This window comes from Aphelocoma coerulescens, chromosome 3 (assembly GCF_041296385.1).
Source record: "Aphelocoma coerulescens isolate FSJ_1873_10779 chromosome 3, UR_Acoe_1.0, whole genome shotgun sequence".
In the NCBI taxonomy this organism is placed as follows: Eukaryota; Metazoa; Chordata; class Aves; order Passeriformes; family Corvidae; genus Aphelocoma; species Aphelocoma coerulescens.
Window position 1 is genome coordinate 83,868,355 of NC_091016.1, and position 16,521 is coordinate 83,884,875.

Here is a 16,521-nt window from a genome sequence, read left to right on the forward strand (position 1 = left end):
GGAGAACTCGGTCTTTACTTTGTCCTTGTACTCTATTAATTTTCCACCTGAGTGGAGAGTAATTTAAAGCTGTGTAAGCACTGTTAACAAGAACATTAAAAAATATTTTTAAACAGCAAAGCACCTCTAACTCTGTTTTGAAAAACTCTGATACAATTTGGAAGAATAGTTGCACCTCGATGGCACTGGAGGGTGCAGGAGGACTGGGTCAGAAGCTTGTTGCCAGATACAACAGCTATTTGAATGACTTCTTTTTTATTTAATTACAGTTTTTTCATTTTCCAAGGAAGAAGGTATTTAGGAGTGTACATAAAAGAACCTTTTGGTATGAGAATTTCATTAACGTAAATAGGTCTGTTAGTTATTTCTCAAGAACACTTTAATGAGACTTCAATGTGAAACTCATTAGAACAAATACATGAATTCATATGTCAAGACAGAGATTGTAGCATCATGGTTCTTGGCATCTATTAAGTCCATAACTCGTTTACATTGACGTGCATTGTTAATCAATATTTAAGACACTGCAGATGTCAGTAATGTTCACATTTAGTCCTGCAACCATGACAATATGAAAGTTGCTAGTAGAATTCAAGGCTAAATATTGTTATCTCAAGTCTTTCCATTACCTCTAGGCTACAAGTTAATGACTGTCTAACTTTGCTGCCCCTCATCTATTTAAATAATAAGGGAAAAAGGGAATTATGTGGATGTTATAGCATAGTTTTATCAATTTTTTGTTACTTGAAATTAAAACACTAGCCTTGTATGTATGTGGGTTGCATTAGCAATTCCTCAGGCTGTGACAAAAGAAGGTGGGTTGAGGAGCGAATGTAGGGATAATGAATCTGCTTGGGCTGTTGACAAAGCAGTTGGAATGGAACACTATAGTTGATAAAGACTTGCAGCATTCAGTGGTAACTTTCAGCTACCTCCATTCAGATGCACCAAAAAGCGGCCTTTCAGTGGTGTTTCTAGTGTGTCTAATGAACATATAACTCAGCTGCCTATTGCTAATAAATGAACTCAGTTTATTTATTGCTTCTGTAATTGTGGAAGTTACAGTCTTATAGGACAGTATGATTACTATGGAAGGTTTTGTTGAATGTATGTACTTGTTGAGGGCGTTTTTTTTTACCCCCCAGGGCTTTATCTGATGATGTCTGTTTTTTTGGTTTTTTGGTTTTTTTAAGACTGCGTACAGGAGCTTAGAGTATTATCAAGGTATCTTTCCACGTATGTTAAAATTAATAAACATAATCATGAAAAGACTCCATTTATTAAACTATGCAATTATGTGGTCATATTAATCTGTAATTTAATTATAGGTTCATCAAAAATCATACGTCTTCGTGAAGAAAACAGTGAAACAAGTGAAATACTGAAAGGAAAAAGCTCTGGTAATGGTGCATCAGTTCCAGTTAAAGGGATAAATAATTTAGGAAATACATGCTTTTTTAATGCTGTCATGCAGGTAAGATGGAAAGATCATACCACTTTATCTTAATGGATTTCAGAAATACTACATCTGTATAATCTATGGGCTTCTGAAAAGGTTCTGAGTGTTAGGAGTCTTTGTTCTGCTTTCTGAAAGTCCTTTACAAATTCTTTTTACACCTTGCTTTCCAAGGAGTATTTCCTGTTATAATGAAAAAGAATTCCTGGATCAGTAGCATTTTGCACAGTAATGAGACAAGTGAAAATGATAAGTGTTTTACACACTGCATATGTGTGTGGGTTGTACTCTAGCATATGGTTTTATTTGAAGTTCAGCATTATCAGTCATGACTAATGCAGGGTATTTACCATACTGGTCATATGAATAGTGGTACTTTGTGTGTAATGTAAATTTCTGCACTCTGCTTTGGGATAATTTTAAACCCCTACAATGGATGCAGTTATAAAATTCTATTGATTATGAGTTTTTTTCTGACTAGAATAAGAGGAATGAGCTATACTAGTATACACCCATTGATGTTAAGTGTACAGCCAATCTAATGTCCTCAAAAAAAGCAGCAGCCTTAGCAGGTTTTATATTGCACCATTCTGTTGCTTGTCAGCTGAGCAGAGACATCTCTATGTCTGCAGACAGGAGTGAACAAGTGAAAGAAAACTGCTACAAAGGTGTTCTGCACTGGCACACTTTACCTTGTGTTTATGATGTTGATTACAAAACTCATCAAAGAGATACTAAAATTACAAATCGTTATCTGTCCATACTTAGGGCATTGTAGAAACCTAAGTGATCTGCAATCAGAGTTGACCAAAAATCAAGAAACAAAGCTGAGATATATTGAGTTGGTTTCACTCCTAAATTCAGGGAGGTAATACATTTCAGTGTGCCAAAGCCTTTGTGCTTCATGGGGCATGATGAGAGGGACTGCAGAGTTTGAAAGAGGCAAATGGTTTCTAATAATAATGTCCTCATCATGAAAAAAAAAAAAATCTTGTTCAACATAAATAACAAAGTTATTACTAGTGAACTATTTTGAAATTACAGAAAAAGAAATAGATACAATTTTAGATACAGCCAGAGCAGTGATTAGTGATTTTTTTAGAACTCTTTCTAGTGGTCTGATCTAAACCTCAGTTATACATCATGAAATATATCTGGTTTTGTCTACCCCCGAATCTAGAATATATAACTAAAGAAACTGTGTAATTGAATGATCAGCATGTTTCTTGTGTATTTTTGGTTTTTTTCCTTTAAGAACTTGGCACAGACTCATGTACTAAATGAACTCATGTATGAGATAAAGGAGAAAGGAACAAAGTTAAAAATCTGTCATACTTCAGATTCTCAATTGGTAAGTATGCAGTGAGAAATACAAATTTGGGAAAATGTGGGAAGAAGCTGGAGGACAGGAAATCACATCACTGTTAAAAGCACACTGTTACTCTCCCATTTCCTTTGCATTTAAATTTTTTAGCTGGTTTACGTTACCTGTAAACTGACTTCTTTTGCAAAAATCATTACTCAGCCGTGGAGGAGGAGGAAGAATTACTTGCTTTCACATTTTGTCATATTGAAGTATCAAATAATGCCTGATCTTAAGAAAGACCAGCAGGTTTATTTTTCTTTGCCATTTAATTTCTTCAGTATGAACATATGATAGAGGATATAGTCTTTTTGGCTCTAGAAAGTGTCCATGAAATATTTTCCATCCCAACCCTTCATTGATAAGTCATGTAAAATTTATTGCGTGCTTCTCAGCCTGGGGGATTAAAATGAGAGAAGCGAAAATTTCAGTGAGGAACAAATTTCTTCTCCTCAAGCTCATTGCAGGCATATGGGAAAGTGTCTCCTGTGGCTATTATCCAAAGAATATTCTGCTGTTCTGGTCATGTCTTAGAGACTTGGGGTTTCATTATATGTTGTTGGCAATAAAGATAATACCCCTTTTGCTCTGCTAGCTGAAGCAAATAGTTTACAGAGGATTTTTTCTTAGTATTTTCCTTTTTTCCCCTGCTTGTTTGCTGTGAGCTTTCTGGTGGCAGTGAGGGTAGAAGAGTGGTATTCTGTTTCAGATACCTTTAAAATGATGAAGATTTCACTGTGTTGCTGTAGGTGATGTTTGTAGCTTCTCCAGGCGAGAGCAGTGTGAAATTCACTGCATTGCTGTCTGTATTTCCTCCAGTGGCAGTTCTGAGCAGGAACATGTTTCACTAAGTTCTCCTGAGCCACAACAGAAGTCTGGAGCTTGTTTTTGCCCACAGGCTTAGAAAGCCATTGGGGTGTTGGGTTATGCTTGATGTGTAACTTGCACAGCCATAAGGTTGAAAGATTTATTTTTAGTTTCATGACAATGCTTACAATGTAAATAAGGTCTTTGGAGCAAAGACTGTGTTTTCTGGTCTTTGTATGCCAATGCAGAATTAGACTGCTGCAGTAGTCTAATTAATAGTGATGTAGAAACCTGCAGCTTCCTTCTTGGTAAGGGGCCTTTTCTCACCTTTTGATAGTGTATATAAAGCAAGTACTTTATATCTGCGTGCGTCCATAGGGCTTACGTTTTGTGTGGATCTGCTCTCTGGACAAGGCACCCTCTCCAACTGTTCATCTGGCACTTGTTATCTGTTTTTCTGAGAGTCAGGTCAGCTGGTAGGGAACACTGTGGGCACATATGAACTTTGGAGCGCTGGTGATGTGTGGCCATTGAGACACCTGGTGTGTCAGCAGTGCAGGACTATCTTCTGCTTTAAGACTGGCTTGAGTGGCTGCTGGCTGGATCCTTTCAAACCCAGAACTGCTGGCTGGGGTGAATGTTATATCAAGAGGGGCTGTGCAGGATGCACCCTGTGCCTGTATCACGGTGCCATGAGGAATGTGTGGGATCCGCCTTCATCTCTTGCTGGGAACCACTGCTGGTACCTTCACAGCACCTGGTTCACGGAGGAACAGAGTGCGTTTCTGTGGCTGACGGATGTGTGGAAATTTCAGTGTGTAGCTCACAGATCAGAGAAGCTGGACACCCCGTTCCTAAGGCTGGGTAACAGAGAGCCACTGAGCACAATCTTATGCTGGCCCACTGAGGTGGTCACCTGGGTTGTCTCTCCAGATGAATTTCAGTGCATGTTGGGGGTAAGAGTAAAGCAGGTAATACAAAGGTTGTCTGTTTTTGTGAGAATGAGACCAGCTCATTGACATGCCTGTTTGCAAAGCTATTGGTTACCACCAATTTGCTCAACAAGAATTGTTTGGTTTTGTGACTATTATTCCTTAAGTAATAAGCCTGCTCTTAAACTATTTCAATCAAATAGGTGACATCAACATTTAAAAAAAACCACCCTGAAACACTGTTAAGACTGAAAGACACATTGCTCGTTATCATGTGTGTAGTAACTTGAACAAATCTTGTGTCATCACCTTTGAAATCTGATGCGTAATTTACCTTTGTTTTTGAAGGATCCTTTGGTGGTAAACCTGTCCAGCCCAGGACCTTTGACTTCAGCAATGTTCTTGTTCCTTCACAGCATGAGGGAGGCTGGAAAAGGTCCTCTTTCTCCCAAAGTGCTGTTCAGCCAGCTTTGTCAAAAGTATGTATTGTCAGTATCTTTCACTTATTCTTTTAATTTTCAGTGATGTGTTTCTAAGGGTACAATGTCTGTTGTCCTTTCTAAAGAAGCTGTTAGATTTTTACTGGGCAGTCCAGAAAACAGCTTGTTCATGTTTTAAAGTTGCAGGACTCCCTGTTGCATGCCAGGGTTGTACCTGCTTTTCCCATAATGTGTGGCCCAGTTCATAACCATGCTCATTGAATGGGCTTCAAACTGAGTGTGAGGGGGCAGAAGAGGGCATTGTAAAAGTAAAGAACATAGGACTACCTTCCAGGTTTTGTTGTTTATTAGCATAAAGCTGTGCAAACACTGCGAAGTGTGTGTAGGTATTTTGTAAAAAAGAATAAGATTTTAAATGGGGAACCTCTGCTAGGATGTCTAACCTTGGCATCAATTCAAAATTAGAAAGGGTCTAGCAAGTAAGGACTCGAAGCAGTACTGAAATGGCATATGGCTCCAGATTGCAAAGAGCTTACAAACCCTAAAGAAACTCCTGTTTCTTGGTGTGGAAAATGTTTACAGTGGTGCTTTGTAGGTACTTTCAATGATGATTGCAAACATTCTTGCTTTTCAAAACACCTGTAGAAGACCTACTCAAAAGTTGATACAAATATTTAAATTGACTTTAAAGTAACAGAATCTGTAGAAGCAGAGTAGCTGGAGGATGGTATATATGAATCTCATATTTAAAAAAGAATAATATTGCATGATAATTTACTTGCTACATTATTACTGCAAGGAACTTTAAGCAACTTTAAATTGCAGCCTCCTACCATGGTGTTCCAGGACAACCTTACTGAGCAGGAATGGATTTAAAAAGCTTTTAGACTAGAGCAGGGACAATTTAATTCTGTAAAGAAATAAGTCATTGCCTTTTCTTTATCCTCAAAATTCAGCTTCAGAAATGTAATATTATATTTTTCCTATTGTACTTGTCTCCCTTTTGATTCTTTTGAGCTGTAAAAGGAAATGTGTATAAAGTGACCTTACAGCATTTTTGAGTCAAACAGCAGTGTTCTTGGTTTAGCATTATCTACCTGGAAGAAAAATATATATGGAAGAAAACTATATTGTTTTCTCACTCCTCCTCCTTGTGTTTTGAGGCTGTCTCAAAAAATGTGATTGTAAGAATTAAATTTGGCTGAGAAATGGAAGGGAAATGATTGAATAACAATAGTAGTTTTTTTCCCAGTAAGTATTAAGGATCGAAGGGAAAAGATGATGTAAAACATGTTTTGAAGCTCACCTTAGCAAATTCATTGTGAAATAATCACAATGCAGTTCACTTCAGATGGCATGGCATTTTTAAAAGTGAGAGGTATTTTGTATCTGCTCTGTGTATTTGTGTAGTCATCAAACGATGTCAGTGTTAAATCTCAGCTATCTAGTTGTTCTTCTGTTGTTGTCTTTTGATCATTAAGATGTGCATACACTTTAACTAGCAGCTAAAATTGAAACATTTTAATGTGGTCAGCAGACTTTTGGTGTTTAGACATGTATCTACCAGCTCCTACCATCCCTTGCCTTCATCCCTACTTCTTACTTCTGTTATCCTTGCAGAACACCACGTAGATACAAATCCTTTACTAGCCCTGCTATCAATAGCAAAAGTGTCAGCCACATCCTGTTAGTGAGAAGTTAGGTGTTTGGGGGCAGTAAGGGGCTGGACAGGTATGACAGAAGGTTTTGGTCTTTGGAGTGTTTTATACTTGTTGGTGACATAAGCAAGAAAGGGGGGGGGTCCAGAAAATTCAGCAGTGTGCAGTGGTAAAAGTAGGAGAATGAGAAATCTTTATCTTTGCCAACTTAATGTATTTACTATTTATTAGCTTTAACAGTACAAATGCAGTGTTCTGTCATGCCATTTTTACAAAGCCTTTTTTTTTTTTTTTTTTAAAGTTGGCTTTCTGTTCTTCAGCAAAGTTGAAATGCAAGAGAGCACAGGGCAAGATTGCAGGAGTTTCAGCTAGGAAGAAGTCTGTGTTACTGCAGCATCCTCTGCTTCTTGGATGCTGCCAAGAAGTCATGCTAATAAAGTAATCCTAGAGGCACGCACTACTTGTGGTCTTCACATTGCATTAGCATGAACTCTTTTTATTCAACAAGCAAAGTTCAAACAAGTTTCCTAAAGAGATGACAGGATGAATGTGTAAAAGGGAGAGCTACAGTGACACAAAATGTTTGTGTTTCGGAGATACGTCAGAGAAAGACAAGTCAGTTAACTACCGGGGAGGAGGGCATGGGGGAGGCATTCTAATACTAATGTTTTGGGTTTATATACATTACATAAAAGCTTGCTGACTCCAGTTGCAACCGTTTTTCTTTCTAAATTCATTCTTTCCCCATCACAGATCTTGTTGTCTCAGTACAAGTGTAAAGCATATGACCATACCTTTCTTCGGTAAGGAATTTATGAAGGAGATTATACAGATAGTGTAGGATGGAAGAGGCTGCAGACACTGCCTTGTTCAGCTGCAGCTCTGGCATGTCCGAGTGGGATCCCAAAACCTGCAAGTGGATACACGTTCACTGCTCAAAAGCAGTAAGAGAAGTGGAACACAGTCATTTTCAGCTGCAAACTGCTTCTTCAAGAGTCTGAGGAGATCATGGTGTGAAGTTCATAATCTTGTGTTTGAAAGGGCATTTGTGGTGCTCTTTTTTTTATTAAATAACAAAAGAAAAAAATGATACTGAGTGTTAATTTTATCAAGTGGTGGAGTAGCCAGGTTGAAGAAGGGGAGAAGAAGAAAAGGAATGGATGAGTCTTTCTATAGCAACTGTTTGGCGTCTGGTACTAATTCATCCACTGTTAATTTTGTTAGTGTTGCAGCTGTCAGATGTTTTGCAAGGACAGATTGTGAGCATAGCTACGGGGCCCTTCTGTTGGTTTTCCACTATGCTGAATATCAGGACTGCAGATTTCTGACTTATCTGGAGACTTAGTGACTAATGCAACACTGATGTACTAAGAGGACATACATTTTATTTCCTTTATTTTTTATGATTGAATAATTTTATTGGTGGAAGAAAGCTTAGCTTTGCCTAGCAAGTAAATGTTGCAGCATATAAGTGATGAGTCCAGAAAGGAGTTACAGAATTTAGCTGCTTCAAACCTCCATCAAATAATTATTAATAGAGATATTTTATTGCTACATTAACATGCAGGAAAAAATACTTCCCTAACAAAGATTTTATTGGTATTCACAAAATCTACATATGTCTTCTTTCTCCAAAGACTATTCATCCTTCCTTCTCATGAGCAGAAAGTAGAACTGAAGGCAGAGGTGGTACTGGCAGAATGGAGGTCATGTGTGGTTAAGACTGTTAATATTAACAGAACTATAGTTTTGGAGGGGAAACCTAAGCAATTCCACATTTATCACTTCTGAGAGGAAATGCTAAGGAAAACAAAGGTAATGTTATACAAGATACAAGACATAAAGGAAACAGGATTTTTCTCATTAATTAAGGAGTCTTTCTGAGCCTTTTCTTTGCTGTAGGAAAAATAATATTTCTGTAGGAAAAATATCTTTTTAGAAAAGATTTTTTGCTTGCTTATTTTTCCCATATGACTTTTACCATTTAGGTATAATAGCAGCAGAAAACACAGTTGATGTTATGAATTATTTTGTGTCCCTGTGATGCCTCCGTGTGCCTTGCTTGGTGGTGCTGTGTCATGTTCAGGAGCTCCGACAGAGGAGATTACAGCTTCTCTGCGCAGCAACAGTTGAGAGATTGCATGTCTTTTTTTTCAGCAAACTTTGACAAAGTTTTCATAATTTTAGGAACAAGTTTATGAGTGCAAAGTAGACAAATTGCATGTAAAAGTGTGTGTTGGCAGAAATCATCTGCATATGTGTCCCTGAGCTTTATGTTCACTTCTACTCAGGAGGAAGACCTGTGTAGCACTTTGGAGAACACAGTATTTTCAATGTGTGGTATTGGTGAGCTATGTAAGCAAAGGTTATAGATAAAATGAAGAAATAATTTTTTTATGTACATTGGAGGTGTAGTCTCTATTTGGGTTAACCAGAATTTGGCGGAGGTAACAAAAATAGGAAGCCTTTATGTCAATAGGGACTTGAATATTGGGAGTTTAGGCAGGAGAGAACATGAAAAGAAGACGTGACAGCAAGAGAAGACAATGAATGATAGAAGATAAATTAGTTGTGCTTCTTTAACTGCCCTTGTAAGAGTTCAAGGAGCTGTCTGTGAAACTGAAAGGCAACAGATTTAGAGCCAGGGGAAAAAAAAAAGTAGTTTTTAAAACATTTTATAGGGTTAACCTGTGGAACTTGCTGTCACAGAGCGCTGTTGGAAATCTTAAAGGAAGAAAGAATTGATCTGGTGCATTGCAAGAAAGTGGAGGTATCTCATTTTCCCATTTAGGGGAAGGTGAGACAAAAAAGATGAAATAAATCACCCAGAATATCCAAAGGAGAGCTAAGTGCTGTCTATCCATGAGATAATGGATAATACAGTTGTGCCTGGTGTTATCTGTTACTTACATGTGGGGCCAAGCCCATGTTTGGTTGGGTTCCTCCCAAGCACCTCCTACCAAGAAGAACTCTGTAGTGTATGTACTGCATTAAAGGATTCTTGTGCATGTTGCCCTACTGGAAAAAATCAAATAGTATGTTCTGTTTTCTGTTTCCAAGCACTTACTGTTGTTTCTAAAGTTTTCCAGGGTATTAGGCTATCTTCTGCACAAAGATAGTAATCCTTGAGAGGATGATTTTGGAGAAGACTTTTTTTAGAGACAGTAAAAGTATGTCGGCTTTGTGCAGTACGATTGAATGACTTTAATTGTATCCCAGTTCTGCTTTTAAATCATAGCTTAATTTCCCTCAAATGAATATAATATAGGAATTAAAACTATTAGTTTTTTTTTTCTTTGAAATACTATGTCACTATGTAGTTTTTGTTACTACAGCATTCTAGGAAGTAGATCATAATGAAAAGTATTTCTTTAACTGACAGTCAAGCAATTATAACTGGTCTCCAGATGAGCAACGAGAGGCTAGATAAGTAGCATGCATGTAGATGTCACAGTTGTCCTTCACCACTTATGGCCATTAGCAGGAGTTCAACCTGTTCTGTCATTATCCTGCTGACACTGTACAACAGGTTGTATCGCATTGGCACTGGCTTCCATATGTCAGCACATCTGTGAGCGGTCAACTCAACCAACCATCTCCAAGTCCCTCACTTTTGCCAAGGATATTGCTTGAAGCATCTTTTCAAGGAGACGAGAGCACACATCTTTTAGTTGTCAGATTTCTGTGTATCAGCATGGATTAATTCCTTTTTCTTCTGTAATACTGGTTTTTAAGTGTTTGGAAGTTTTCAGTAAATGCATTGTGAGGTATGAAATTCCCTCCCTCCTTTTTATTATTATTTTTTGGTTTCCTCTTGTGGTTTCCCCCCCAAAACAAATGCACTAATCTCAAATCTTTTTCCACAAAACATGAGATATTTAGAATTATATGCAACGTTACATAGTATGCTATGTACATGAATGACAGATTAACTATATCTTAAGCAGTGTTAACAATGACATCATTTGTCAGTCCAAGTAAATGACTCAACCTTCCAGGGAATCTTTACAAGTCACTTTCCCTACCACTTCACTTTTAAAGTGGTAGCTGTTACATTCCCATCATCCTTGTTTCCATTAAAATTCAGGCATATAGATTTAGTACAGGCCCTGAGAAGCCTAAATAATCTTGTACTTGTAAATGCACTATATTCTAATAAAATGAAAAAAAACCAAAACAAAAAATGAAAAACTCCTGTGGCCGAGTTAATTTCCTCCCCTCGTAATTTAAACTGATAAAATTGTGTGAAACATGCAAGTAAATTATTTTACTTTGAAATACAAATTAGTAAATTAATTTTCCTCTGAAATGATTATTGTATACTCATCAGTGGGGGGTTGCACTGCAAATCATAGGCAGTAACAAGAAGTATGTGTGGGCATTTTCCTTATTTGCATTGAATATTTAGCTCTGTGAGGTGTTTCTGCAGTGAAAAAAACCCCTCCTGTAACAGTGATGGAGTTTTTGCTTGCTCCTTTGTCAAGCAATTATTAATTTTTCTTCCTTTGTACTGTAGTGTCTCTTACAGAGGTCTCGCTTTTGTGGCCAAAAAATAATAAAATCCCTATAGTACCAGGATCCAGAATGTGTACACATGGAAGGTTTTTTTGCTATACTGGAGCTATTAATGTGCCTATAGTGCAGAAGATGGGCTGAATATACTCATTGATTCTCACTGCCACAGGAAAACAAGAAATTTCTCATAAGTTAATGATAATACTATGGCTAACTAACCAGATTTCTCAGAATTGAACTGATTTTGCCATCTGGGTTAAAAAACCAGTTTTTTCAGATTCCTAGACCTTCAATGAGAGAAAACTGTTTTAGTAATTGAAAAGTGAAACTGTGCATGCATGCAAATGTGTGCAGCTACATATGTTATTTATTGTTTAAATGTCTGTTGAGTGTTTTATTGGAGCCAGAATAAAGGTTCAATGCTTTTAATAAAGTATTTGCAATTTATAATCAAATTTATTAGAAATAAAACATGTGATTTTAATAGAAGAAAAGATTGAATTTTAGGAATATCAAACAAAATATTTAATTTCTAAGATTATTTTAATTTTTAAATTTGAAATTAATTTTTGAGGTTGACTTGCTTGTGAAAGAAAAATTCACTTTCAAAAGAATGCTTAAAAAAGTCTGATACTGATTCCAGATTTTATAGTCTTACAGTTCAGTAGCATCATTAAATCATTTTAAACTAGGGATATTGTCAACTTTCTGTCAAAAACTGGATATGAAGTGCAATGTGAAGTTATCCTATACTATTTAAATGTGAACATGTTGTTTTGCATATGCAGGTCCAGATTTGTTCCACTTAATTTTAGGCACTGACCTTACATATCTGCCTTGTCACCTTCAGTCCTTCTCAAGTTACACCCCAAAGTGCCTCCAAGGAGACGTTCAAAATGGAGACCCCTGTACCACTATCCTGCCTGTAGCCCACGTCTGCTGTGCCCTAACTTGGCATCTTGACACCTTGCCCAGCTTTACATTTTACTGTTGTAGGCACGTTGTGCATCTGGTGTGTTTTCTGGTCACCTTTAATTTCTGCCGTCCATGAGCACAAACTTCCAAGGCAAATCTGAGCAGCTTTAGAGTATGAGTGGGATGGAAGCCTCACTCACTCTCAAGAACCCTCAACAGCTTTGCTGGGCATGTGCGATCATTGTGCCAGGGGAAATACCAATATATATTTGCAGCTCTGTGGGCTGATTAGCCACAGCACACAATCCACAGCTCAAAGTGAAAACTGGCTCAATGTGTGTTTAATAAAATTGAGGAGCTGAGTGAGTGGTTGGTTTTTCTGGCTGCTCTGCCAGTTTAATAAAATTCCCGTTTGAGCTGTGCTAATCCAATTGTCCCTGTGCTAGGTTTTGGAAGGGGTGCACATGGTTAGGCCTGCATGTGCTCACCTCAGTCTGCAACAAGAGTCACAGCTGCCATTTGGTGGCATTACTGGAAATTCAGAAACCCACCTGTTGGAATCCTGAGTAACTTGCTCTAGAGGACCCTGCTTCGGCAGGGAGGTTGGGTTAGGTGACCTCCAGTGGTCCCTTCCAACTCCTTGTGATTCTGTGGAATCTCATTTTAGATGAGGTAGTTCAAGACTGTAATTAAAGATCCAAAGGGTAACCTGCCTGGAAAGACAGGTATAGCTTGGCTAGTCAATTGCAGTGAATGTGAATAGAGATGTGGTAATAGTGAATATTTACACAGCCTCATTTGGGATTGCAAGAACCTGAAGATTCAAATTGTTTATTAGAAGCCTTCTAGCTGTGGTTATCTTTGTAAGGAGAACACCTTAAGGATCTATCCATGTACTCATAAGTTTTTTTTTCTAATTTCTGTGTAATCCGTGCCTGAAAAATATGATCTTTAGAATACATTTAGATGCTGTGAATAGTAAAAAAAGAATTCAACAGTTCTTTAATAGTAGTGATTGATACTACTGAACGGCTGTCTCAGAACAGATGCAACATTACCCCTGTGCAGTTGCCTAAAAGATCACCAGTGTAAACGGGAGCATAGTCAGAAACAGATGTTTTTCCTTGTTTGGCTTCTGAGGATCATGTGGATGCTGCCAGTGATCTAAAAGGACTGTTTATGCACATCTGAGATTTCTCCTCAAATGAGAAAAGGGTGAGATAGCAAAGGAGGTTAAGCACTTGGAAAATCTTCTTTTTCTCTCTTCCATGACACTGGGAATGCCTGGGGGTACAGATGTACTGGGGTAGTCTGTCAGGAAAGAGCTGCTAGCATGGATGAGACTCTACTGGCAAATCTGTATTTTAGGCAAGCCATACTCCATAAAGTCAAGCTGCAACCCAGGTTAAAGTGCAGCCTTGCTAATGAAATTGCCTTCCACATCAGGAGCTTCCTAAAGCCCCATGAGATCCAGCAGGGATTGTACCTATTTGTACCCTGGCACCCAACAAGTGTCTGATGTTGACATTGTCTTGTTAAGAACCTCCCAAGATAATTTAAAATTCTTTACTGTTTCTCTCATAGGGCTCCTCGATTTAAGGGATTCCAGCAGCAGGACAGCCAGGAGCTTCTGCACTATCTGTTGGATGCAATCAGGATTGAGGAGACAAAAGTAACGTCTTTGTGTGTCTTTTAAAAGTGAACTACCAGTCATTGCTTCAATGTTCTGCATGTTCCCAGTGTTTTAAAGATGTGCTTAATGGAGTAGGAGTGTCTATTTTCATTATCTTGAGAAAAATATATTTTTTGAAAGATATTTAAATATGTTCATGTTGATTTGTGAAGATAGTTGATTGGAATTAAAGTTTCAGTTAGTAGTAGTAGGAGTATGGTAAGTAGAACATGACAACTTTAGGAATCCAAGTTGTTTGCCTTTACAAAAAGGAAAAGGGGGGGAAAAAAGGACATCTGAGATGTCAAGAAAATAAAGGTAGGACCTCTGTGTTAGCCAACAAAGTGAATTTAAAGCTTTGGAACAAAAATTAACAGTTCTTAGCTATGGCCCTGCCCACAACTTTAACTGAAAATTTTCACTGAAAATTGTGGGAGAAAAAAAATCATGCAAAGTTTCTTGTGTCTTGAAAGTGTGAGGAACTCCTTGTTTTATCAGCAAGGTGCTGCTTTTCATTGCTTAAAATCTACATTCAAGTACGTGAAGTATAGAAGCAGTTTGTTATATTGAAAACATCCCTGTGTGAATTTTGTTTCTTTTCCTTCATTATTTATGTTTCCTGCATTGTTCACGCAAGAAAAGGTGTGTTTTGTTGCTATTTTGACCATATCAGATTTAATCTATCTGACTTAGTCTTGGACCCTTCTTTTCAGATGATACTTTGTGGTAAATAGCCTTTTCTAGGCCTCCTCTAAAGGAAGGCCTTAAATCTCGTACTGAGTAGAGTACTTCCTCTTCCCTTTCACTTAGTAACCTGATGAATGTCATGATCCTGAGCTGAATTATCTCACAGATAAGATGTAAAGCTGTGTCTGAGCCCAGTTCCTGGCACTACAGTAGAGCTGAACAAGCCCCCATCCTGCCAGAATACTAATATTTATTGGTCTTGTCAGCAGCATTCTTGATTATAAACAGAACTGAACTGCAAGAAAAAACAGTTAAACCTTGACACTGTCACACTTAGAAAATGATGTCTGGAACAGGGTACACAACAGAAGCAGCTGATTTCTTTAGAAAACAATTGCTATGTTTTTGCAGCAGAGGGAAAGTTTATTATTTTATTTTTTGATTTTCATGTAATAAAAGGTGAAAACTATATTTTCTTGACAAAGGAGGATTCACAGAAAGCAGGATTATTACAACAAGCTGCTTCTGCAGGAGGTGCTAGTGCTTTCCCCTCAAGTCAGTCTCCTGTCAGCTTCACCAGCGGATGTGCCATCATTGCAGTAACCAGCATTACCATTTGCCTTTTGAATCAATTATTAGAGAGCAGCTACAGTACCTACTTCAAAAGAGTGATGGAAGATGGCGAGAATTTATGGTGATTTTTGGGCAGTATTTCTGCCACCCCATCACCAGACAGAGAGAGGTGGGTGCCACCCTGCCCTGCAATTACATCCCACTGCTGCCCTAATGGTGCACGACTGCAGACATCTTTATCACCTCGGGGTGCTCTGCCACCGACAACACTAGTAAAAGCTCTCTCCCCCTCCCTCTCAGTTTTTTTTTAATCATCCCATGTTGATGGCAGACAACCAGCAAACATAAGGCCTGTGCTGGCTGGACACAGGCAGCAGCCCGGCAGCTGCCCCTGTGGCCTCCCCACCATGCGGGCTTTGGCTGGGCACTGCCTGCAGCAGCGTGTTTGCCACCAGAACCCCATAGCAGGGGTTACAGCTGCTGAATTTCCTCTTTCATGCTGCTTTTAAACTTCCTTCTTGGGAGAGGGAACAGCCCTGCTGAAAGGTGGCTGGCTGCTTTGCCATCCACCTATGAGGCAGCTGAACATGGCCATCCCCACTTCCCTATCCCTGCCAGGATTAGTTGTTTTTAAACCCTAAGTTTTGATCAGAAATACATATAATAAGTAACAAGGCACTATTTATAGGAGCTAACCAAAAATCCTGTTGTACTTTTGCCTCTTCTGTGTGGTTTTGTGTTTGTATCTGACACCAGTGCTGGACTTTTTCATATTTCTGTGGCAAAAAGTTAGAAAGTGTGTTTGTACACAAGTGGACTTTTAAGCTAAAAGCTTGGCCATACAACAGTAAAGATGACATAGCGTCTGCTGTTTCCAGCAATGTGGGCTGGAGATGGTTTCACACCAGGGCCTGAAGTGGCTGAACCCTGCTGCTAATTGATTAATGTCTGCTGCCATTGTCCACAGCACCCTACCCATTCAAAGACTATGTCTTTCTTTGACCTAAATAAATGGTTCAACGCGCTAATCCCAACAAAAGGGTTGCTTATGGCCCTAAACCCATTTATGGTGCTCAACTTCATGAATTACCTATTGATTAATCCTTTTAGTATATTGTTGGCTTTAAGATGAACAAAGCTGAGCTTGGGGCAGCGGGAGTTAATTCACAAGCCAGGTCACATACTCATAAAGTCGGAGTATGACTTGGTCTGATGGGTGTCTGAACTGGAAACCAAACCTCCGATGCTGTCTGTCATCCTCACACTACTGTGATATGTGGCTTGGAAGTGTGCTTTGCTGCCTGGAAACTAGAGCCACTTATTAATCTTTCTGTTAGGACATTGGGTTTGAGTTGCAGAAGGTTTGGTATAACTATTTGTCTCTTAGAATTTACTTTGCTCTAAGTGTGACTTCAGTATTTGATTATAAATGTCATTTGCACACTGACAAGGGAGACTTGTACATGTTACTAGAGTTTGTAGATCAGAGAGACAGGACATTTG

General features: G+C 38.4%; 1 protein-coding gene across 8 annotated transcripts in view; it reads left to right on the forward strand.

Moving 5' to 3' along the window:
• USP45 (ubiquitin specific peptidase 45) overlaps nucleotides 1-16,521 on the forward strand; it is a 49,093-nt gene that overhangs the window by 19,888 nt on the left and 12,684 nt on the right. For 6 of the 8 annotated variants that reach the window (XM_069011084.1, XM_069011083.1, XM_069011085.1 and 3 more), the window contains exons 6-9: nucleotides 1,329-1,474; nucleotides 2,712-2,807; nucleotides 4,907-5,037; nucleotides 13,671-13,758. In XM_069011084.1, the coding sequence (XP_068867185.1) occupies nucleotides 1,329-1,474; nucleotides 2,712-2,807; nucleotides 4,907-5,037; nucleotides 13,671-13,758 (461 nt within the window). Of the gene's footprint in view, nucleotides 1-1,328; nucleotides 1,475-2,711; nucleotides 2,808-4,906; nucleotides 5,038-7,409; nucleotides 7,705-13,670; nucleotides 13,759-16,521 lie in introns of those variants that run through there. The other 2 variants (XM_069011091.1, XM_069011087.1) reach the window with 2 other exon arrangements.